This window comes from Carcharodon carcharias, chromosome 1, assembly GCF_017639515.1.
Source record: "Carcharodon carcharias isolate sCarCar2 chromosome 1, sCarCar2.pri, whole genome shotgun sequence".
Lineage (NCBI taxonomy): Eukaryota > Metazoa > Chordata > Chondrichthyes > Lamniformes > Lamnidae > Carcharodon > Carcharodon carcharias.
In genome coordinates this window covers 168,160,854-168,179,654 of record NC_054467.1, presented here as the reverse complement: position 1 = coordinate 168,179,654, position 18,801 = coordinate 168,160,854, and the positions used below count along the sequence as shown (strand labels likewise).

The window sequence follows — 18,801 nt, the reverse complement described above, 5'->3', positions numbered from 1 at the left end:
ACCAGTATCGATCTTATACTTAACAAGCTATTTTTAAGAAAGAGAGAAAAAGACTTGAGACCGAGACACAAACTAAAGACCTTACTTTTATTTTAAAGACTGGAAATACTCACCAATCCTATTCACCAATCAGCTGCTTTCCCTGCACTCGCGTCACGTTGTGGTTCGTGATGTCACTCCACTGCTGGCCTCACTGCAGTAGGCCTCTCGATCATGCCTTTTATCCCCTCCCATTCACCTCTCGCTCAAAATATACTATTTTGAGCCTTAGGAATAGAATAAACCTTAATCGCTTAACCAGATACTCACCAATTAACCAGCTGCTTCTCCTATAGCTCAGCAAGAATCAATTCCTGGAGGCTGAAAAAGTTTCAGCAAAAGCAAGCAAACACTTCTTTTCCCTTCTCACGCTTAACTCCCTGAAGCGTTCAGCTCCGGCACTCTCTTGTAAGTCGCACTCACTCTTCGATCCTCCCTATTCGATGTAGGCATGTTTTTCTTTGTGTCATGGTGACCAGGACTAAATACGGCATTCGTACGTTTAAACTGAGGGACACAACCTTTTAGATTTGTAGAACAAATGCATTCCTGTTGTAACCCCATAGATTGGTACCTTTAGAATTTAATATTAATCAAGACTCAGTTGGGTTTATGTGTTTAATACTTCACCTATTATTTATAGGGTGACCCATTCAATTAATTGATTTATTTATCCACTTGTCTTTGCTTTTGCAGCTTAGTCTGTGCAGTCAGCTATACAACTCAAGCTGGAGAGAAGATGTACTTTAGAAAGTTCTTCAAATTTCAGGTAGTGCATATAAAATTTAGGGCTGAACTCTGAAATGTACATAAATGGCAAGGTTGTGATCTACTCATCGTTTTTTCAGATAACATTTCATGTTTATATTTTTGATTAGTGATTGTTTAGATCTACTGATTTTTAACCTAAAGATTTTGTCTACTCTCCTGATTTTTGTGCACATATTTGCAAAGTATTGAGTGGTTCAACATATTACACAAAGCATTGAAGTTTCCATTTATTTAATCATTCTTTAACAACAAATATTATAATGTTTTCTCTCAGAAGCCCCTGGTGGTTTATCTGAGCTGTTAAAATTCCAGGCTGAACTAAACGAGAATGTTCAAGTTGAAGGAAGATTGAAGTATGAACAAAGCTTTTCCTCCCTAACTGGAAATACATGCTTCGACTTAAAACCAGTTAGACTATACTTACATAGACATTAGTTGTTGACAAGGTCACAAGATGCTTACAGATATAGAAGATCATTCAGCCAACCATAATTCATCTAAGCAAAATAATGCTACACCACCTGCTGTCCCCTCCTCTCACCATGTTTCTTAATTGTCTCCAGGATTTTCACCTCCACTAGTCTTCCTGGAAGCCCATTCTAATTGTTTGCTCTGTGAGTGAAGCACAGCATCCTGATACTAATCTTAGTTAGAATTTACTAGTTTGAACCTGCCTCCTTTGTCCTCCGACAACAACTCACATTCTCGAGGCACCTCACAGGAACGTTATTGAACAAAATTTGACACTGAGCCACTTAAGGGGATATTAGGGCAGATGACCTTAAGCTTTATAAACTGAGCAGATGTAATGGCTCAAAACTAGGCATCTGTAAGGCATTGTTGGCCATTAGCAGCAGCAGAATTGCATTCCACCATAACAAATCTCATGGACTAACATACTCCTTGGTCTGCCAATACCATCAGGCAAGGGGACCATTCTAGGTTGACTGAGGAGGGTACAAAAACATGCTAGAAGCAGCATCAGATTTACCTTAAAAATGAGACGCCAACCTGGTGAAGCTACAGAACAACTATGTGCATGCTAAACAGCGGAGCAACATACTTTAGTTAACTAAGTGATCCTATAGCCAGTACAATGCTGTGCAGTCCTGCCAGATCCAATGTGAATGGGTGCATGGTGGTTGACAATTAAACAATTAAGAGGAGGTGGAGTCTCTGTGAACATCTCCATCCTCAACAATGGTGGAGCCCACCACATGAGCGCAAAAGACAGCACTGAAGTATCTGCAACTATCTTCAGCCAGAAGTGCAGAGTCAATGATCCATCGCTGCCTCCTCTTGAAGTCCCCACCATCACAGAAGCCAATCTCCAGCCAATTCAATTTATTCCATATGGCAGCAAGAAATGGTGAGTGCACTGGATATACCCAAGGCTATGGTCCCCAACAAGACCCTTTCTGTAGTTAAAAAAAGCAAAAAACTGCCGATGCCAGAAATCCAAAACAAAAATAAAAATACCTGAAAAACCTCAGCAGGTCTGGCAGCATCTGCGGAGAGGAGCACAGTTAACGTTTCGAGTCCATATGACTGAAAAGAGGTGAAATATAAGCTGGTTTAAGGGTGGGGGGTAGAGCTGGATAGAGGGCCAGTGATAGGTGGAGATAGCTAAAAGATGTCATAGACAAAAGGACAAAGAGGTGTTTAAGATGGTGATATTATCTAAGGAATGTGCTAATTAAGGGTAGAAAGCAGGACAAGCAAGGTACACGTAGCCCTAGTGGGGGTGGGGTGAAGGGAAGTGGTCGAAATAGGCTAAAAGTTAGCGATTAAACAATGGATGGAAACACATTGAAAAATAATGGAAATAGGTGGGAAAAGAAAAATCTATATAAATTATTGGAAAAGAAAGGGGGGGTGGGATTGGAAAGGGGATGGGGATGGAGGAGAGAGTTCATGATCTAAAATTGTTGAACTCAATATTCAGTCCAGAAGGCTGTAAAGTGCCTAGTCAGAAGATGAGGTGCAGTTCCTGCAGTTTGCGTTGAGCTACACTGGAACAATGCAGCAGGCCAAGGACGGACATGTGGGCATGAGAGCAGAGTGGAGTGTTGAAATGGCAAGCGACAGGGAGGTCTGGGTCCCGCTTGTGGACAGACCGAAGGTGTTCTGCAAAGCGGTCACCCAGTTTGCGTTTGGTCTCTCCAATATAGAGGAAACCGCATTGGGAGCAACGAATGCAGATAGACTAAATTGAGGGAAGAGCAAGTGAAATGCTGCTTCACTTGAAAGGAGTGTTTGGGCCCTTGGATGGTGAAGAGAAGGGAAGTAAAGGGGCAGGTGTTGCACCTTCTGTGGTTGCATGAGAAGGTGCCGTGGGAGGAGGTTGAGATGTAGGGGGGTGATGGAGGAGTGGACCAGGGTGTCCCGGAGGGAACGATCCCTGCGGAATGCCGTTGGGGGTGAAGGGAAGATGTGTTTGGTGGTGGCATCATGCTGGAGTTGGTGGAAATGGTGGAGGATGATCCTTTGAATGCGGAGGCTGTTGGGGTGATAAGTGAGGACAAGGTGGACCCTATCATGGTTCTGGGAGGGAGAGGAAGGTGTGAGGGCAGATGCGCAGGAGAAGGGGCCAGACACAGTTGAGGGCCCTGTCAACCACCGTGAGTGGAAAACCTCGGTTAAGGAAGAAGGAAGACATGTCAGAGGAATTGTTTTTGAAAGTGGCTTCATCAGAACAGATGCGACGGAGGCGAAGGAACTGAGAGAATGGGATGGAGTCCTTACAGGAAGCGGGGTGTGAGAAGCTGTAGTCGAGGTAGCTGTGGGAGTTGATAGACTGTCCACCAATATTCATCACAAGCCTATGACCAGAAATTGAGACAGAGAGATCCAGAAAGGGAAGGGAGGTGTCAGAGATGGACCATGTGAAAATGATGGAGGGGTGGAAATTGGAAGCAAAATTAATAAATTTTTCCTGGTCCAGACGAGAGCATGAAGCAGCACTGAAGCAATCATTGATGTACCGGAGAAAGAGTTGTGGGAGGGGGCCAGAGTAGGACTGGAACAAGGAATGTTCCACGTACCCCATAAAGAGACAGGCATAACTGGGGGCCATGCGGGTACCCATAGCCACACCTTTTATTTGGAGGAAGTGAGAGGAGTTTACGGAGAAATTGTTCAGTGTGAGAACAAGTTCAGCGAGACGGAAGAGAGTTGTGGTGGAAGAAGCTGAGAGCCATCAGACCATCCCAGTGGGGGATGGAGTGTAGAGGGATTGGACATCCATGGTGCAGAGGAGGAGGTTGGGGCCAGGGAACTGGAAATTGTTGGTATGATGTCAGGTGTCAGAGGAATCACGGATGTAGGTGGGAAGGGACTGGACAAGGGGAGAGAGAATGGAGTCAGGTTAGCAAGAAATGAGTTCCGTGAGGCAGGAACAGGCTGACACGATCGGTCTACCGGGACAGTTCTGTTTGTGGATTTTGGGTAGGAGGTAGAAGCGGGCCATCTGAGGTTGGGAGACTATCAGGTTGGAAGCTGTGGAAGGATGATCTCCAGAGGAGATGAGGTCAGTAACAGCCCTAGAAACAATGGCTTGATGTTCAGTGGTGGGGTCATGGTCCAGGGGGTGGTAGGAGGAAGTGTCTGTGAGTTGACGCTCAGCCTCTGCGAGATAGAGGTCAGTGCGCCAGACAACAACAGCACCACCCTAGTCAGCAGGTTTGATGACAATGTTAGGGTTGGACCTGAGAGAACGGAGTGCAGCAATTTCAGAGAGCGACAGGTTAGAGTGGGTGAGAGGAGCAGAGAAATTGAGATGACTAATGTCACGCCGACAGTTCTCAATGAAAAGATCAAGAGATGATAAGAATCCACAGGGAGGGGTCCAGGTGGAGGGAGAATATTGGAGGCGGGTAAAAGGATCTGTTGAACGGGGAGAGGACTCCTGCCCAAAGAATTAACCAAGGAGACGAAGGTGGCGGAAGAAGAGTTCAGCTTCGTGCTGAGCCCGAAATTTATTGAGATGAGGCTGTAAGGCTATGAAACTAAGTCCTTTGCTGAGAGTTCAGTGCTCAGCATCGGAGAGGAGAAGGTCAGGGGGTATGGTGAATACACAGCTGGGGCAGGGATAGGAAGATGGGATGGGGACAGAGGGACAGGCAAGGGGGTCCTGGATGGGCGTTGGTGTCGATGATTTGTTGGAGCTTGCGTTCCTTTGCACCTGAAGGAAAGAGACAAAGTTTCTTGTTGAGGCGTCGGATGAGACGAAGAATAAAATGAAACTGGGGGCACGCGCAGCTTAGAAATAGGGTGCGATGGTGCTGCTGGAGGGAGAGGTCGAGTGTGTTCATGTGGCGGCGCATGGCACTGAGTGTGGACCTAAGAATGTGACGAGAACAGTAGTCTGAGGAGCGTTGTATGTCCTGGAGATACTTGTAATCCTGGATGGGTTCGAAACATGAGGGATGGAACTTCAGTTGAAATCCATGTGGGTAAGTCAGAGACGGAGACAGTCATTGAGAAAGGAAATATGGCTGTGAAAGCGGGTTTTAGTAAACACCTTGTCCAGCACCAGGGGAGAAATGAAAAGCAATGAAGGTGAACAAGGCAAAAGAGAGATACGGAAATCCTGTCGGAGAGAAGAGCAATACTTCTTCAAGATAGGCATTCCTTGAAGAGAAGTGGCAGTCAATTAAACACTAAGATAAAAGCAAAAAACTGCGGATGCTGGAAGACCATGGCCACATCTTTTATTTGGAGGAAGTGAGAGGAGTTATCTGTGATTCCTCTGACACCCGACATCATATCAATAATTTCCAGTTCCCTGGCCCCAACTGCCTCCTCTTCACCATGGACGTCTAATCCCTCTACACCTCCATCCCCCACTGGGATGGTCTGATGGCTCTCCGCTTCTTCCTCGAACAGAGGCCCGAACAATCCCCATCCACCACTACTCTCCTCCGTCTGGCTGAACTTGTTCTCACACTGAACAATTTCTCCTTAAACTCCTCTCACTTCCTCCAAATAAAAGGTGTGGCTATGGGTACCCGCATGGGCCCCAGCTATGCCTGTCTCTTTATGGGGTATGTGGAACATTCCTTGTTCCAGTCCTACTCTGGCCCCCTCCCACAACTCTTTCTCCGGTACATCGATGATTGCTTCGGTGCTGCTTCATGCTCTGGTCTGTACCTGGAAAAAAAATATTAATTTTGCTTCCAATTTCCACCCCTCCATCATTTTCACATGGTCCATCTCTGACACATCCCTTCCCTTCCTTGACCACTCTGTCTCAATTTCTGGTGATAGACTGTCCACCAATATTCATTACAAGCCTATCAACTTCCACCGCTACCTCGACTACAGCCCCTCAAACCCAGCTTCCTGTAAGGACTCCATCCCATTCTCTCAGTCCTTCGCCTCCGTCGCATCTGTTCTGATGATGCCACTTTCAAAAACAGTTCCTCTGACATGTCTTCCTTCTTCCTTTAAACGAGGTTTTCCACCCACGGTGGTTGACAGGGCCCTCAACTGTGTCTGGCCCCTTCTCCTGCGCATCTGCCCTCACTCCTTCCTCTCCCTCCCAGAACCATGAAAGGGTCCCCCTTGTCCTCACTTATCACCCCAACAGCCTCCGCATTCAAAGGATCATCCTCCGCCATTTCCGCCAACTCCAGCATGATGCCACCACCAAACACATCTTCCCTTCACCCCCCCATCGGCATTCCGTAGGGATCGCTCCCTCCGGGACACCCTGGTCCACTCCTCCATCACCCCCTACTCCTCAACCCCCTCCAATGGCACCACCCCATGCCCACGCAAAAGATGCAATACCTGCCCCTTCACTTCCTCTCTCCTCACTGTCCAAGGACTTAAACACTCCTTTCAAGTGAAGCAGCATTTCACTTGCATTTCCCCCAACTTAGTCTACTGCATTCGTTGCTCCCAATGTGGTCTCCTCTACATTGGAGAGACCAAACGTAAACTGGGCGACCGCTTTGCAGAACACCTGCGGTCTGTCCGCAAGAATGACCCAAACCTCCCTGTCGCTTGCCATTTTAACACTCCACCCTGCTCTTTTGCTCTCTTGCCTACATGTCTGTCCTTGGCTTGCTGCATTGTTCCAGTGAAGCCCAACGCAAACTGGAGGAACAACACCTCATCTTCCGACTAGGCACTTTACAGCCATCCGGACTGAATATTGAATTCAACAACTTTAGGTCGTGAGCTCTCTCCCCCATCCCCACCCCCTTTCTGTTTCCCCCTCCCTTTTCTCTTTCTTTTCGAATAAATTATATAGATTTTCCTTTTCCCACCTATTTCCATTATAAAAAGAGAGAAAAAAAATATTTATTTATTTTATTTTTTTTTACATCTTTTATGCTCTCCCCACCCCCACTAGAGCTATACCTTGAGTGCCCTACCATCCATTCTTAATTAGCACATTCGTTTAGATAATATCACCAACTTTATCTTTAACAACTATGTGTTCTTTTGTATTATTGTTGTTGACATTTTTTGATGATCTGCTTCTATCACTGCTTGATTGTCCCTACAACCACACCCCCACTCCACCTCCCACTCTCTCTCTCCGCCCCCCACACACACACCTTAAACCAGCTTATATTTCAACTCTTTCTTGGACTCGAACTCAAGTTCTGTCGAAGGGTCATGAGGACTCGAAACGTCAACTCTTTTCTTCTCCGCCGATGCTGCCAGACCTGCTGAGTTTTTCCAGGTAATTCTGTTTTGTTTTTGTTTTGGATTTCCAGCATCCACAGTTTTTTTGTTTTTAAATCGTAATACCTTGTCTTTTAACCCTACAGAAATACTTAAATACCTCAAATACTCTTTCTCAGTTGGCTGAAGGCTGAGCTGACACATTGAAGGCAGTAATGAATTGCATTACCTCTGTTTGCCTTTGTCAAGAGGGGGCTCCCAAGATAAGAAAATGCGCCACATTTTCTAGGATCTCGCCATTGCTCTTAATCAAAAGAGGGAGCTATTGTGTTTTTGAGAGCTGGTTGGAAGAGGACTTTAGTTTTCTGGGATTTTTAGAGAAGGAGTTGACAATGATATGGAGGTCATTTTCTAAGCGGCTGCACACATGCTTCATCTGCATACTGAAACTCTATAATTGAGGCTGGAATGGTTTTGGTTTTGGATTGAAGGTGGCGTAGGTTGAAGAGTTCCCTGTCTATTCTATAGATTATCTCTGGGTAATTCGCTGGAGGTGAGATCCTGCATTGGAACAAGGAAAATGGAGAAAAGAGTTGTTGCAATGACGGCCTTGTTTGATCTGTCTTTAATGGTTCTGTTGGTGAGGATCACAACTTGCATGTCATTGTGAAGTAGGCAAAGGATGGTGACAAATTCCTGAGGCCAGCCAACTTTGAGGAGAATACTCCATAAATCTTTGTGGCTGACAAAGTCAGAGGCTTTTGTGAGGTCATAAAAGGCCATATTTCAGCGGTTGGTGCTGTTCCTTGCACTTTTCTTGAATTTGCTGCACAGTGAAGATTGTGCCTGTGGTACTACTTTATGGTGCTCTGTGACTCTGGAACTAAGATCAAGATTTGTCAGTGTTATGATCCTTGGCCAGATCACCAAGTTGTTGGTAAGATCTGGTTAGGGATGAAGAACGTTTTGTTTAAAGTAGACAAAGTTTAAGGCTCAAGACAGCTGCTCAGTGAATAAAGCTGCAAGATTCCTTGAGTTTTGAACAAAATATAAAAAAACTTTCCTATACGAGGTCAGAAAGATAAAACAATTTACAATATCTTATATTTTAACATTAAAGGTTAATAGGTGCATGTGAATTAACAGGCAATCTGTGGCCGAACACGCCATACTGCACAATAAATGCCATATGCGATCAAAACAGATTCCACTGTTTTCTCAACACCCCACCCAGATGACAGTAACACGGTAAGTCAACCAATCTCACTGAAATTCTGTCTCTCGAGGGAATCCAATCTCTACCTTTAAAGGTCTTGCTATGGAGTTCCCTCCAAAATTCGTGCCAACTTGGATGGCATCAACAGCGGTCCACCTCGCAGTGTTTCAGTCCTGTCTCCCAAGATTCAGTTCCCCTGGATTCCTGAGTATGCACTGAAGCACCAACTCACAAGCACAACCTCAGTTCTTCGGCCACGCAGAGCAGAACACCCCTGCTCCACAGGGGTACCTTTACCCCAGTGCACCGCAGTCCTGAGTCACCAACCTGGATCTTCAGGGCTTCCCTTGAGCCTTCTTCAATTACCAGACGTGGACGGCATCAAAACAGTCCATCTCACAAGTTTTCAGCCTCGTCTCCTGAGATTCTGTTCCCCAGGATTCCCGAATATCCACCCAAGCACCTACTCAAAAGCACAACTTCAGGTCTTTGGCTGTGCTGAGCAGAGCACTACTATTCCAAAGGGGTCCTTTTGCCCTAATAGCCTACAGCACTGAATCACTACCTTCTGGCTACCTTCTTCACTTAGTCTGCTCCTGGTAGCCCTTTTCCTGTTTGGAGTCTGTTTCTCTGCTTCTCTCTCTTTAACTGAACTGGGACCTTTTCCTGCCCCTGTCCCCTCTCTGGGACTCTTCTTTTGGACCCCCTGCCTGGGGCACTTGCCTTTTATGGCATGCCACTCCTGATCACATGACCCAGGTTTTTTCACTCTTTTCCTTTTTGCAAAGGCACACTGGGTTCAAAAAGTGCAAACATTGCAGAACTGTGCATGTGCAGACCACTCCCAGTCTGTGCATGTGTAAAAGCTCAGGTCTGCTGGGAGTTGAAATTCCCAACCTCTGCTTTCAGCGAGATAAGTATAGTTTACGGAACACTGGGCAGCAATGATCCCTGCTCTCGTATGCTTTGGAGACATGGACAACCTACAGCAGACAGCTCAAAACACTGGGAAGTACCACCAGCGATACCTTCGCAAGATCCTCCAGAAAGGAGGTTCTGCAGCAACGATCTCTCCCAAGCCAACTTGCCCAACATTGAGGAAGGCACCGAACATATCGAGAGACTGTATTGGGAACATGCAGAGACTAATTCAAGGTATTGGAGGGAGTATCACCTGCCCCACATATGGTGGCAGGGTGTACAGATTGCTTATTGGACTTATCAGCTATCTCAGAACTCATTGAGCTGGAGTGGAAGCAAGCCATCCTCAATCTAGAGGGACTGCCTAAGAAGAAGGAAGACTTAAATGCCATATGCAAATGTACAGTGAAATTAAAGAGCAATTTAAAAATGCATATTTAAATGCTAAATTAGAATATAGCATTTGTGATCTTATGGCATTGCAGTTTTCAGAAAAGTTCAGAAGTTCTATTGGGGCAATTGGCTGTACTGTGGTCAGTTAAAATGTACATGAGCACACTGCTTTGAATTCCATGAACCTTATTTTTTAAAATTACATCTTTTTAAACTATGTTGGGTATTTTCTAATCGTTTCTTTATAGTTTTGATTTGGAGATAAAGAAAATTGCAAAACTTTATGCAGTATAGAAGTTGGCAGACTAATGCATAGTAAAGCCATGACTGCTTGTATTTCTTACTCTCTGTATCCAAATAAGTTGCTAAGACAAATAGCAGATTGCTGCAACTGAGGCTATACCGATTGGGGATTTTGTTGTGTTAATCTGTTGGTGGATAATGCTGTTGTTGTTTGTACTGTACAATGGTTCGTGGTTCAGAATGTATCGTAAGACTTTTAACAACACCTATAATAAACACTAGCCTAATGCAAAAGGTATTTGACATCTTCTGGTCAGAAGCAGTTGTGAAGTTAGCAGATTGGTACGGCCTTTTAACATGAAAAGCTTACAGCTAAATTGGTGTGCTTGGTATTAAACTTCTAAATCCCTAAAACACTCTTTGGCAAGGGATTTTGTTTTTGAAGGCTTCAAAGCCACGTGACCTCTAACATTTTACAAAACAAATAGACTTTCATCTGTGGCAGTGAACCCTTTGTATTTTATCTGATGAGTTTGTTGTACCTTCTACATTCTCTTCAGTTCTTCAGTTCTACACAGATTTGAAGTTCAACGAATTGCCAGTAAAAGAACCCCCTACTCCTTAGACAGCATCTAAATTTAACAGCCCTGATGGATGATCTACCCGAAAAAACAGTCTTCAGCTTGCACTCTCTGTTCACACAGGTCCTTAAGCCACTCGATGTAAAGACCAAGTTCTACAATGCTGAAGTAAGTATATGATTTAATTGCCATAATGTACCGAGGAGTTCCAAATTTACTTCAGTTCATTCCATTCCTTTGGTTTGTTTTAAAAGTATATTGAGCTGTATTTATTATACTGCTGCTAGTAACACATATAGCCACTGCAATGTGCTGTGTATTCTTTTCTTCTGAAATTTGCTGTTTATTTTGAACAATTTTTTGCTTTGTTTGTAGCATTTTTGTTAAGCAATCCTGTCTTTTTTTAAATGCTTTTTTTATTATTAGATGAGGTGGTCCAGCCAATAGACACTGAATTTTTCTGTAACTTGAAGAGCTGGGTTTGCAGTGAGGTGAACAATCCATCTATCCTTGCTTGCCCAAAATTCTGTTCTTGCAACATATTTGTTACTTGTTTGCTGCAGTAAGTTGACATACCAATATAGCTGCATTAGGTAGGTTAAATGGCTGGCACTTTTGGGACTCAAAGCAATGACTGTTGGTTTTGGTGGAGAAACTCTACCTTTAACAGTAAAGGCTACATGCCAGTCATTCTAAGATACCATTTGAGATTTGTGAAAACTATTGAGGGAGGGCATTGGCTATGGTTCTATTTGTCAAATTGAACTTATTTTTGAATTCATCATGAAATGTAGTTTGAATAGGGCACATCTTGCAAGTATAACTATAACACTTAATTCCTGTCACACCTCTTTGATTGAAGCTTGCCTGTTTATTATTGTACTTGCACCCATGTCCTCTCACTTCTTAGAGACAGACAGTACTGTTTTTGACATGCTACCCAACTGACCCTTGTTTTATATCTCTCGCCCAACACTTCGTCCTGCGGCATCTTCCTTTCACCACTCCCACTCCTAAATCCTGATCACGTTTACTGCTCTGTCTCAGCACCTATACTTCCCATACTCCCCTCCTTACCCAAAACACCTGTACTTTAATTCCTGCTCCCCACTGCCAATGTGATCCTGAAGACATCCTTGAGCGTGTTCTTGATCATGACCTGGAACCATCTTTGAAGTCTTCAAAATATTTACATCTTCCCAAATACTACTTCCGCCACCACCACCTCCTTGATCTCCAGTAGTTCCAGGCCTTGCATCCACTCTTGGTCCTTCCAAGCCAGAACAACTTTTTGTTGGGGACAGCCATTCCATTGGTTCCTTGCCTTGACTAATCAGAGCCGACCTGCCTGGTTTGAATTTTAAAACAAAAGCTTGGCAGTTAACTGTTCTCTGCTGCATTCTCCATGGCAACACTTCTACCAATCAGAGTCCAAGAGTCCACTTGCTAACCAATCAGCACACTCTTCTCATGCAGTACAAATTGTTGTTCCCTTTACTGTTGCTTTATCTTGCATAGCTATCTTGAGTGAAAGACAAAAAGCTCTGATAGCATGCCTCTTTTCAGCAATGCTCAACACCCTTTTCAATGTTCCCAAACCCCTGGTCCTGTACCTCAGTACAACAACCCTGACATCGGGTTGCCAGTCAAATATGATATAATTAGGTAAAACAACCTGTAAAGATGTAGTTTTTGAATTTGAAACTAAAGTTTAAGTTCTGCTACTCTGATTCAACATTGCAACAGCTTTTGAGATCAAACTGTTAGAGATTAAAACAATGTACTCGTGTGGAAGGATAAAACGGTCATTAGGTTGGGTGAATTTCTTGCCATGCTCATTGACTGTATGTGACAACAGTGCAAGTTGTAATGAACCAGAGATATAAGCAAGCATTTCAGTAGTATTGAGTCTAATGCCAAAACTACAGTTTTAATGAATAACATCAAAGTAACAGATAAAACATTTTAAGGCATATTCCAAGAGGGCAGTAATATAGTTGAAGCTCTTCATTGAAACTGCCATTAGAAAATGGCTCACAGCAAAAATAGTGTACTGAAGGCATGGCATGGAAGGTGCACATAAACTTAATGTGAATATTTATGCAAACTGCACAGCAAGACCATGTGGTGTGGAACCAGATTGCTAGGTGTCCAAACTAGGATTTGGCAAGAACTACAGTTTGCAGATATGGACAATTGACTAAATTGTCTCTTATCCTTTCAACTCTTCTTACATTCGTTCATGGAATGTGGGTGTCACTGGTTAGGCCAGCATTTATTGCCCATCCCTAATTGCCCTTGATATGTTGGTGGTGAGCCGCCGCCTTGAACCACTGCAGTTCATGTAAGTGAACGTAATTTACATTTCTATGAACTATATATGTTACTTATACAGTTATGTATATAGCATAATGGAATGGTTACAGCAGAGAAGGAGCCATTAGGTCCATCAAACCCATTCTGGCTCTCTGCAGGAGTGATTCAACTAGTCCCACTCCTGCTGCCCTTTCTCTGTAGTAGCCCTGCAATTTTTTCTCTTCAGGTATTTATCCAATTTTGTTTTGAAAGCCACAATTGAACCTGCCTCTACTACCCCCTCGGGCAGGGAAATCCAAATCCTAACTACTTGCTACATTTAAAAAAAAAAATTATGTTGTTGTTGATTCTTTTGCCATTCGCCTTAAATATGCCCTTTCTGGTTCTTGACTCCTCTACCAATGGGAACAGTTTATCTGTATCCCCTCTGTCCAGACCCAGCATGATTTTGAAGGCATCTATCAAATTTCCTCTTGAGCTTCTCTTCTCTAAGGAGAACAGCCCCAGCTTCATCAATCAAGTCTTGTTACTAAAGTCCCTCATCCCTGAAACCATTCTTGTAAATATTTTCTGTGCCCTCTCCAAAGCCTTCACTTCATTCTTAAAGTGTGCTATCCAGAACTGGGGACACGGCTCCAGTTGAGGCTAAACCAGTATTTTATAAAGTCTCTTGATAACTTTGTTGTTTCTGCACTCCATCTCTTTATAAATCACAGGACCCTGGATATCTTTTTAAACGCGTTCTCAACCTGCCTTGTCATCTTCAAAGATTTGTGCACACATACCCCCCCCAGCTTTCTCTGTTCTTGCACCCCCTATTGAATTGTATAGTTCAATTTGTGTTGCTTCTCCTCATTCTTCCTACCAAAATGTATCACTTCACACATATCTGTCACATGTTCGCCCATTCCACCAACCTGCTTATGTCCTTTTGAAGTCTATCATTATCCTTGCAGTTCACAATACTTTCAACTTTTGTGTCATCTGCAAATTTTGAAGTTGTGCACTGTATACTTAAGTTTAGGTAATTAATATATTTTATTGGGACAGGAATATGCAGTTTTATCATTTCATTATAATTTTCTTGAAACACATGAAGTCCCCATAAATCCCAAGGGTCAAGAATGGGCAGGTCACTGCTCCCAGCCTCTGTCAATGCCATTTGGAAATGAACATCAGATGTGTAGCAATGGCTTTTCAATTTAAGTTTTTCTTCTTCTGCTGGAGCAGCATGTGATATTTCACCCCATCAGGATAGTTAAGATTGACAAATGTGAGGTCATCCACTGTGGATCTGCAAAAGACAAAGCAAAATCTGTTCTTAATGATGAGATGCTAGAAGCCGTAGAAGAGCAAAGGGATTTAAGTGGCCAGGTACAAACACCACCATAAGTTAGTGCACAAGTTTATAAAATAATCTAAACAGCTAATAGAATGTTGGTCTTTTTCTCTAGTGAATTGGAATTCCCCTCATGAGGAAATCCTGAGCAAGAGGAAAACTCTTAAGATTAGAACTCAGCCATTTAGGAATGAAATCACAAAGCACCTTTTCATACAGAATAGTGAAATTGTATTATTTGTGCCTTTAAAAATCTTTGGATGCTGAGTCAATTAGCATTTTTGACACATAGCTTTTTGTGAGGTAATGGTATCAAGGGATGTTAATCAAAGTTGGGTAAATGGTGATGAGATACTGACCACCTGTGATCTAAAGGGATGGCACATCAGGCCTGACGGGCTGAATGGCCTACTTACTCTATTCCTATATAATTCAGCGGCACTGGGGAATCAAGTCAGTCATTCCTTACCTTTTTACACATATATTATGTAACCACATGGAAGGGGTTCATGTGCAAAGGTTTTCAGTGATTGTAAAGTTTTCATAATTGGGACCAATCCTTTGTGAAAAGCAGCAACATGTATTTGATAGCGTATTTGTGCAAATCTTCTTTCTTATAGTTTCCATTTAGTAAATTTTTTTATTCATTTATGGGATGTGGGCATCGCTGGCTGGGCCAGCATTTATCGCCCGTCCCTATTGCCCTTGAGAAGGTGGTGGTAAGCTGCCTTGAACCACTGCAGTCCATGTGGTGTAGGTACATCCACAGTGCTGTCGGAGGGAGTTCCAGGATTTTGACCCAGCGACAGTGAAGGAACGTCAATATATTTCCAAGTCAGGATGGTGAGTGGCTTGGAGGGGAGCTTCCAGGTGGTGGTGTTCCCATCTATCTGCTGCTCTTGTCCTTGTAGATGGACATAAAATAGAAAGTAATTATCTAAATTATTTCTTTCCATTCCTAGAAGTAACTAAACTGTACTGCACAAACTTTATGAATAATTTTGCAGCTAGTTGTAAAGAAAAATATTATAATTGGCTTCATGTCCTCTACAGTGGTTGTCGTTGGTTTGAGTATTTTGGGAAATGCTGCCCTGATTAATGTACATCTGTTTATTTTGCTTCACTTGTGGGTGATTCCTTTGACCCTCTTTACCATAATGTTAATAGTTTTTTGGGAGCAAAATGAAGAAGATAATTATGCTTTTCATGAAATCTTTAGGTAAAGTAGATGTTCTTTTCTTTAACATTTAACCCTTATTTCTCTAATGTTTTCTTTTTTTTATTTTTCCCCCTATTAGAGTGACCTCAGTTCTGTGGTAACTTTTTATTTATTGCTACTTTGTGCTTTGATTTAATTGCAACATAATCACAATTGCTGTAATTAACATTGGCTAAATTTGCAGAAAAATAATGGAGAAGCATTGGTTGAATTTGAAATTACTATAAAATGGATTGTCTATAAAATGATGACTTTGAAAATCTGAGCAAGCTACGGTTTGTTCATTTTAAAAAAATAAACCTAGTTTTCTGAATTGTCTACAATTTAACTTCAGTAAAAACTATTGGAAATCTGGGTAGTTGCCTCTTCAGATGCCTGATTGAATTGTAACATTTGCAATGCTTTTCCGTTATGTCACTAATCTCATCACTTAAGCTTGCCTAAAATCTCTGCTGAAGTAAGACTGAATGAGAAATAAAATTAGTCAAGGGGATTTGAGCAATGGATTTGTGGGAGCTTGTTTTATCAAAGGCGACATTTTAAAAATTCTTTAAAATTAATGTCAGGTTTGAGAGATGAACCTGTTTTTTTTTAAAAAGTAGCTGGAATTGATTTGTTAATGACTTAAAATACACAGTTGATAATATGTCCATGATTTTGGGCAGAAATCTAAAATGAGACATCATTAGCACTGAAATTCTGTCAGTAATGCTGTTGATATCTTGGACATGTTCTTCTGTTTGTGTAAAACCTACCAATATCAACAATGAGAATTCCTTTCTTTTCCTCCAACAAATTGTAGATAAAAACAGAACATGCTGGAAACAGTAGATCAGGCAGTATCTGTGCAGAGAGAGACCTGGTTAATATTTTAGGTCAACGGCCTTTCATTAGAACTAATCTCTGGTTAATCTAATTTAGCAAATGATTGCGCCTGTGAAGCTATTGCATTTAATATACAGATAAATCTGGTCATTATTGAACACTGAGATAACATTGATTACATTTGCTAGATCTATAGAAACTTACGGCACAGAAGGAGGCTAGTGTCTGTGGTGGCTCTTTGAAAGAGCAATTGTGCTTTGTCCCACACCCCCATTACATTCCTCATTCTCGGGAACCTGTCAAAGTTATTTATGGAATCTGCTTCCACCACCTTTTTAGGTCGGGCATTCCAGATCCTGACAGCTCTAAGTCAAAATGTTTCTCACCTTATCTTTTTTCCCTATCTACTCAATCAAAACCTATCATCTTTAAAAACCTCCATTAGGTCACATCTTAACTTTTTGTTCCAAAACAGTCCCAATTTTTCCAACTTCATTTCATAACTGAAGTCCCTCATCTCTGGTAAAACGCTGTTTGCAAAGGGCAGGATACAGTCCGTACCCAACCAGCCCGTGCTTAGGAAACTCAAAACGCAGTGCCCAACATTAGATGTGACTCTATGATCGGACAACATTTGCTAAATAACCCTCTGTGCTAAAAAATTACGCTGACAACCAATTTAAGATTCAGTCGGGCTTGCAACGTGGTGCATTTGCGTGTACTAGAAACATTTAGTAATACACAGGGCCCTGTTCTTTGCAGACAGAACATGTACACACATTGTGCTTGTTTCAGCCAAACAAAATAAGTGACAGCCATTCACTGACTCATTGGTCAAGGCACTGCCCTGAAGAATCGGGGTCAGCTGCCTGGTTTTAAATTTCAAAATGGTTGGCATTTAACTGTCAGTCACCATCACTGGTGCATTCTGCATGGCAATGCCACTTACCAACCAATCAGCACTCTTTCACATACAGTATAAATTGTTGTTTTCTCCCTTATATTGGTATTCTTGTGAGTGTCCTGACAAGCACAAGATGAAAAGTTTAGACTTGTCTCTCTTTCCAGCAATATTGCCCTTTCATATTTATCTTCCTAAGATCCCGCTGCACCTGAACTTCATAGTTCTTCACATTGAACTCCATCTGCTGTATTCCTCCCATTTCACCATCCTACATCATCTTGAAGTTTTTAACTATCCTCTTTAAGATCCAATTCTTAGTCAGGTTTTGTTTCATCTACAAACTTCAGAATACTGTTCCCTACACCTGAGTCTAGGTTGCTTATAAAAAAAAATTGTGGTGTAATAGACCCAAGTATGTTGCTTGGGGGTCACCACTGCAGCTCCCTGCCTGAAAAACATCAATTCAGCACTCTTTGCTTCTTGTCACTGAGCCAACTTTGTATCTATACCAGCACCTTCCCCTTAATACCACAGGCTTCCATTGTCTTAAACCTCCTGTGTGCAGTGCCCTCTGAAAGTCTATATGTATAACATCGACTACACTACCTCAACCAACCTTCTTCATTACCTCATCAAAGAATTCAATCAAATTAGCCATGTAAGTTTCCCCTTTAGCAATTCCACATTGGATCTCCTTGATTAACCCATGCTTTTCCAAATGAAAGTTTCTTTTTTTTTAAACTTATTCTTTCATGGGATGTGGTCACTGGCAAGGCCAGCATTCATTGTCCATCCTTAATTGCCCTTGAACCAAGTGGCTTGCCACACCATTTTAAGAGGGCTGTTAATAGTCAATCACATTTTTGTGGATCTGGAGTCGCATGTAGACCAGACCAGTTAAGGATGGCAGATTTCCTTCCCTTCAGGACATTTTGTCCCTGAGTTTCCCACTGATTTTCCCACCATTGATGTTAAGCTGACTGAAATGTAATTTCCTGATTTGTTCCTCTTCCCATTCTTGAATTTTGATATAACAACCGCCCAGTCCTTGGACTAATCCTTTCTCTAATAGGGATTGAAAGATTATGACCAATGCCTCTGCTATTTCTACTGTTTTGCTTATTATTCTGTCCATTAACTTCTTCTCATTTAGTATAACCTTCACAGGATCTGCTTTCTTTGTAAAGATAGATGCAATATACTCATTTAACACTTCAGCTGTGTCCTGTGCATCTACATGAAGATGTTGCTTTGGGTCCTTATCAGGATCAACCTTTTCCCTAGCTAACCTCATGTTTTGTATGTTTAGAAAATGTTTTGGGACTTAATTTAATATTGCCTGTTAACCTTCTTTTGTAACAACTCTTTGCCTCCTGTACTAATTTTTTAAATTCC

The 18,801-nt window shown here is 42.4% G+C and overlaps 1 protein-coding gene across 8 annotated transcripts in view; it reads left to right on the top strand.

Annotated features, from left to right (window-relative positions):
* trappc13 (trafficking protein particle complex subunit 13) overlaps window positions 1-18,801 on the top strand; it is an 87,711-nt gene that overhangs the window by 42,039 nt on the left and 26,871 nt on the right. For 4 of the 8 annotated variants that reach the window (XM_041190219.1, XM_041190211.1, XM_041190187.1 and 1 more), the window contains 3 exons: window positions 736-808; window positions 10,927-10,971; window positions 15,757-15,774. In XM_041190219.1, the coding sequence (XP_041046153.1) occupies window positions 736-808; window positions 10,927-10,971; window positions 15,757-15,774 (136 nt within the window). The remainder of the gene's footprint in view (window positions 1-735; window positions 809-10,926; window positions 10,972-15,756; window positions 15,775-18,801) is intronic. The other 4 variants (XM_041190236.1, XM_041190227.1, XM_041190200.1 and 1 more) reach the window with 1 other exon arrangement.